The sequence below is a fragment of the Myotis brandtii genome, unplaced genomic scaffold, assembly GCF_000412655.1.
Source record: "Myotis brandtii unplaced genomic scaffold, ASM41265v1 scaffold120, whole genome shotgun sequence".
In the NCBI taxonomy this organism is placed as follows: Eukaryota; Metazoa; Chordata; class Mammalia; order Chiroptera; family Vespertilionidae; genus Myotis; species Myotis brandtii.
Genome location: NW_005354174.1, coordinates 686,163 through 692,482, shown reverse-complemented (window position 1 = coordinate 692,482; position 6,320 = coordinate 686,163). Strand labels below are relative to the sequence as shown.

Sequence of the window (6,320 nt, the reverse complement as noted above, 5' to 3'; positions counted from 1 at the left end):
GCTCCTCCCCAACGGGCCCTTCTCCTTCTACGGAGGTGGGTGCGCTGCCCCGGGCAGGGCTCGGCCAGGCCCGGGTTGGCTTCGTTGGAAGCGGGTGGCAGCGCGGGAGGCGCTTCTCTCGGGCTACAGATCAGAGGAGAGAAGGGGGAGGCTGGGCATTAAATGAGGGGGGAGGTGGAATCCCCGAGCCTGAATGAGGCGGGTGGGCAGTTAGCGAGCAGCTCCAGGGTGCGCACCCAGCCTCCTCCCAGCTCCCAGCCTGGAAGGGAGCCCCCAGCCGGCTGGCTAGGGTGCCTCCCTGCCCTTTATCCCACCCCACCCAGGGCCCGCCCTGACCTCCTCCTCCCCCTGCTCCGCAGATTACCAGAGCGAGTACTACGGGCCCGGAGGCAACTATGACTTCTTCCCGCAAGGCCCCCCGTCCTCGCAGGCTCAGACACCCGTGGACCTACCTTTCGTGCCATCGTCCGGGCCGTCCGGGACGCCCCTGGGCGGCTTGGAGCACCCGCTGCCGGGCCACCACCCGTCGAGCGAGGCGCAGCGGTTCACCGACATCCTGGCGCACCCCCCGGGGGACTCGCCCAGCCCCGAGCCCAGCCTGCCTGGGCCTCTGCACTCCATGTCGGCTGAGGTCTTCGGGCCGAGCCCGCCCTTCTCGTCGCTGTCGGTCAACGGCGGGGCGAGCTATGGGAACCACCTGTCTCACCCTCCCGAAATGAACGAGGCGGCCGTGTGGTAGCCGGTTCTCGCGTGGTCCGCGGAGTTCGTGGTTGTACAGAAATGAACTTTTATTTAAGAAAAATAGAAAAAAAGAAAAAAATCATAAAAATCAAGTCACACCCCCTCCCACTACCACCACTTTCCTCCAGCCTCGGGGACCATTTTCCGTCTGGGGAGACTGGATGGGAAAGGGAAACATGACATAGGATTGAAATCTGCCTGGAGGTAGGACTGGGATCCGCGACCTGGCTGGCCCGGTGCAGGACTGGGCTTCCCAAGGGAAACACAGACCTCTCCTCGCCTCCCACCTGGACCCGACTCCGTGGACAGACAGCGCGGGCGTGCGAGTCTGGCCGGCGGGCGGCACAGGAACGACCACGGCGGCCTCCCGGGTGCACAGCTCAGTGGTGACGCCAGGAGGGAGGCTGCGCCCACAGCCGGGCTCGGGCTTCGGAGGTGAGCCGTTCTTGGGCGCTCCCAGGCCAGCCCAGGGGGCTCTGGCTGTGGGAAACCTAATAGTGTTGGTCTCAGTTCAGCAACAGCGACAACAAACTTAATAGCTTCAGAAACATCGACCTGCTGTGCATCAGGTGGGACTATATATATATATATATATATATTTTGTCTCTCTGGGTTTTTTTGTTTTGTTTTGTTTTTGCCAAAATTGCAAAATTCTAAATGTAAAGCCCTCAGTATCAACTCTTCTACCTTCACAAAGCTCTATACACCTATACACACAGACACACTGGATAGGACGGTCTCCAGCCAGACCTCTCAGTAAAATGACTTGAACATCATCGGTACAAGAAAAGTATTCTACTTTCACACACACACACACACACACACACACACACACACACACACACACACAGAGTTTTAAAAAAGACTATTGAACTAAAAACAGTCAACTGTTTACGTATAATGTTAAATTCAGGAGTTCAGTGTTTTACTAATACATCCTGTTTTGAAACCTCTTGTTCAAAAACAAAACGTTTTGAGCAGTCAACCAAAATTGTTCATTTTCTTTTCCTGTAGATGTTCTGACAGATTTGCAGGGCTCACAGCTCACTGTGCTAGTATGTAAAAAGGTGTTGTTTACACAAGGCAAAAAGAAAACACGATATTCAGACACTTGCCAAATAGAATAATTATAGCACAAATACTGTAAAGGTGCCTGGCACCACAACCTGAGAAAGTGTTAAAAAAAAAAAAAGTGTTACAAGGTTTAAGAAAAAAAAAAACATCTTTGCTAATTTTTAGTCCTGTTGAACATTCATGGAATTGTTAATATGACTTATATAGACCCACACAGGTTTTATTTTTGTGTCTTTAAAATAAAAGTCCAAAATATTTAAATTTTATGGTCAAATATGCAGTCAGCAGCTGCTACTTTTTTCTTTATATATTAAATTTCTCATATGTCTTTTATTGTTCTGATAAACCTAAGCTTGTGTGACCTCCAGTGCATATTAGACCATTCACTGTATGAAAGAAAACATGATGTTGAATAAATTTGTGAGTTTTTAATAAAAATAGAAAATCTGATGTTTAGATAATCGGTGTGTTATTTGATGTTTTAAGAACTAGAAGGGAGGCAAGATGGGGAGCCAAATGACCCCTTAGAAGTGAGGCAGGACTGAGTTATCTGTTTTCACCTTGGCTGTGGTTGAACCCCATTGCTAATGCCAGCCAAGCTTTTCTCCATGGCTTCCTGCTGTTATTAACTACAGATTTGCATTCTGTGGATTTAACTGGTAGTGTTGAAGAGATCTTTGCTGATAAGTTAATATAGAATTTGAAATAGAAATAAAATCCATGGCTCAAAATGAATGACCCTAGTCTGTGATTAGGCATGAGATCCCATGTACTCCCCCCGCCTCACAAACAAGACTGGACTTGTGAATGTCAGCTGCAAATATATAGTCAGAGGTGGTCTTTTTCAGTTTCAATTCATTTCCCATAGATAATCCTGTTTTCTAATTTGGTGGTTTGAAAGATAATGTAAAATGAATGTACGGTACAGCTAAAAGTGAAATACTTTAATCCCTTTCACAGAAATGATATGAAATAGTTGTTTTATAGTATTTGTTACATTTGAAGTTCCCCAGAAGGAAAATTATTTTGCTGGTACAGATACATATTACGTTTCTTTGAGAGATGAATAAAAATAACCAATATAGAAATCAAATGTCAACTGGCAGTTGCCCATTAGTTCTGAAAAGTGGTTCAGTCCCTTCCAAGCCTTCATTAAATGTGGAAGGAATTTAAATATTTTATCTACTATGAAATACATGTGTGTGTTTTAATATCAAACGCTATTGGAGTTCCAGGATTTCTTTTCCGCATCACCTAGATTTCACACTGGGTTATTTACTTACCCCTCTTTTTTAAATCAAGGTTTTACATGAAAAGGCATGTAGTTTCTAGTGTTGTTTTCATATTTTGTTAAGAGACAACCAACTGTATCTTTCCTGACAAGAAGGCTTATTAAAATAAGCAATATTTCACTGCACCCATAGGATGGCTTATCGAATGGGGAGGACTATCAGGGAGGAATCTAACGGTGTCCTTGCAGAAATCCAAATTTAGGAAATACAGGAGAGACTTCTGAAACACCTAGCCTCTGCACACAGTACGTTTCTTTATCCGCTTTGTATGCAATCACTGGATGGGTTTGTTTTTCCTCCCCGTTTAGCGTTTATTTGTGTTAAATCATAGCCAACTTATTTATTATAGCCACCCCCTTTAAAGACATTCATTTAACTGCACCTCATTGGGAAGCTGCATTTTCCTATCAAGCCTACTGAATTATTTAGCAGCTTTATTGTGGAATCGGGTGCTTGATAAGAATCGTTTTAGAGTTGGGCGCTCCGAGGCAGCAGCTCAGTCTTTCCGCCTTGGCGCTGTCCCCTGAACCCTAGCGAATACCTGAACAGGTGGCAAAGCTTAGCAGTCAATTTTGGAGCTGCCTGAGAAGAGGAGATCTAGAAATGTCAGCAACTGTTCTCCTTCCCATCAGAGCCTGGCTGCCCACCTCTAGCTCTGAGGTGCAGAAAAGCACCTCACCATCCCCACTCCCGTGGGGCTAGGAGCTCCCAGAGAAAGACACGGCCAGCCAGGCAGAGGGGAGCACCAAGGCAGTCCCCTCCCGCCTAGGAGGGCACTCTCCTCTCTGGCAGCCTGGTTTCTCCCTGCAGCCATCTTAAAGCCGCCATCGCTTGTGCCTTTTGCCACCTGCCCTCAGGGTGCCAGCAGCAGGGTCGCCATCTGCCCTGGGAGAGAGAGGTGAAACTCACCCACCCAACTTCTCCAGGCTGGGGGAGGCTGTGGAGATCTGGGGGGCTACTTTAAGGTGAGACAAGGTTGGGGAGGACTAGTCAAGGAAAACCAGGACAGGCATTGGCAGGGCCTGGGACCTGGAGATGGATAGTATCAGAAAAGAGAAGAGAGGCAGTGAAGAACCTGGTTTCCCCAAACTCTTGGTCATGTGACAGGCCGTTGATTGGGACAAGGGGGTGGGGTGGTATCTAAGGCACCCTTGCCCATACTCTGGTATTCCTCCATCTGTCTGCCACTTTGCAGCCCTTAGGCGGCAAGCAGAGGGAGGCCCTCTGACCTTCTCTGGAGAGGACTGTTCTTTTCGGAGTGTGCTCCCATTTACTCCCGTCCCCCTGCTTATCTCATCTGTTCTCATCTCTAGAGCAGCCAGAGGTTTACATTTCTTCTAGGAAGTGAAGTCTTTGAAATATGTCCGCCCATAGTCCACACTCCTCTCCTTCCCATCCCCACCAGGAAACCCCTCGTTCCTTCTCAAGAAACTGGAGGGTGGGGGACAAAGAAAGCATGGGAGGTTGCTCTCCTGCCCCATGCCTCAGTTTCTCTCAGTTGCATCTTAAGTTTTAGAATTATCCCTCTTTTCTCCACTCCTGGAATCCTCTCCCTACCCTCAGTATGGGGTAAGAAAACAGGGGAACATTTGGGAGCCCTGGGATGTATGAGACAGGAGTGGCTGTGTCCTGTTGGCATGACAGCTTAGAGGTGGTCTCTCACCTGCCTTGCCTTCCTCCCCCTTTCTCGCTTTTCTTTACCCCCAGGGCAGATTTCTAAGCAGTATTAGTGTCCAAAAGAGGAAGGGAAGAGGATTGTGGGAGGTAATTTCCTAAATATAGGCTGAGAGAAACATTTTTGTCCTTCAAAGCCCAGGACAATGGCCCCTTGTCACAGCCTGAGGAGCATGCTTTTGCTCTGAGAGGGGCACCAGACTTCAATTCCAGGGAATATGTTGTGTTTGTTTTTTAAAAAGCTATTTTCTAGCTTGAATTTTCTTGCAGACAGTAAAAAGCAGGGTTTGGTTGTGTGTGTGTTTTTTGTTGTTGTTTGTTTTTTGCCTGAGTCCCTTGTCCAGGGTGCTCTAGTTCTAGCCTGGCGTTCTTTCCCTTCCATGTTTGTGGGGGAAGTCAATCCTAAAACAGGTCTCCATCCCCTATGCAGCCACCCAGGAAGGGACATATGTATGACAAGGCACACGGAAGTGGTGGACTCTTGTTGATCTTGATCCTGAAGGCATATGAAGACTGTGAACATCAGGGTTTCCTACTTCCCTTGGGTCCCCCAGTAAACACTGGGGAGCTGAGGGTTCCCTAGGAAGTTCAGCTGTGGGATGCAATTAGCCTGGGCTGTACCCAAGAAGGGCATGGGACATCTTTAACGTCTGTTTTCTGGATCCTTTTGGGGCAGTTTCTGTTTAGGGGTTTTCAGTTCTCTACAAGTGACTTCAAACAGAAACTGGAAGGGTAGACGGCTCTATAAGCACACTAATCTCTTATTGTTGCTTCTATTTACAAGTTTGTCTGCTCCTCCAGGCTGATCACCAAGGAGAGACTCTAACTTACTCATCTTTGCATCTCTTCTAGCAGTGCCTGCCACATAGCGGGCAGTCCGGGAATGCTTGATGAGGAAAGAGAATATTAAAGGATTGTGTCTTTCCATGTGCCTGATTGCAATTAAATAGATCCTATTAAGTCTTTATATTCTGAGTCTACCGGTACCCCTGTAATGGTAGACTTGAGGTTTTCTGTATTTGTGTATCAGTTCCAAGTGTCTGAGTATGCCCTCATCTTTGAACAGCAGAGACATCAATAGGATGGGTGTGCATAGTAGTAACCCCCTCCCCACCCTCTTTTCCCTGTTCAGACAAGGCTACTTGGAGAAACTACATAATCGATCTTTATTTAAGCACAACCATAGCGATTCCTAAGTATTCCTATTAGTAAAGATGCCAGCAGTCTGCCGTACACTTACACATACACATCTCTGATATAGGATTCCCAAATGCTGGCTGCTGCGGGGCCAAAGTCTTAAGCCCGGCCCCTCCAAATGGAGAAATGCCAGAGCTGCTTTAAGTCCCAGGCTGTGCATGCCCGAGAGCGCACCTGAAGCTCAAGACGCTTACGCTAGACTCCCTCCTTCCCAAATCAGCCACCACGGGTCACGGCTACACTACACTTTATTTCCAAGCAAATCTCGGACAAATCAGGAGGAATATTTTATTCGAGGGGACAACGGCCGCTCGCATCGCAGTCCCTGCTGAGCTCTGGCTT

General features: G+C 47.8%; 2 protein-coding genes across 2 annotated transcripts in view; both read left to right on the top strand.

Moving 5' to 3' along the window:
* Positions 1-1,920, top strand: part of LHX1 (LIM homeobox 1) — a 6,709-nt gene extending 4,789 nt beyond the window's left edge. Inside the window, exons 5-6 of the mRNA XM_005858540.2 lie at positions 1-35; positions 360-1,920. The exon at positions 1-35 is cut by the window's left edge and continues 24 nt beyond it. Coding sequence (XP_005858602.1) covers positions 1-35; positions 360-739 — 415 coding nt within the window. The 3' untranslated portion in view covers positions 740-1,920. The remainder of the gene's footprint in view (positions 36-359) is intronic.
* A 2,751-nt stretch (positions 1,921-4,671) lies between these two features.
* The window catches only part of AATF (apoptosis antagonizing transcription factor), an 88,670-nt gene continuing 87,021 nt past the window's right edge, over positions 4,672-6,320 (top strand). The window contains exon 1 of the mRNA XM_005858694.2: positions 4,672-4,676. Coding sequence (XP_005858756.2) covers positions 4,672-4,676 — 5 coding nt within the window. The remainder of the gene's footprint in view (positions 4,677-6,320) is intronic.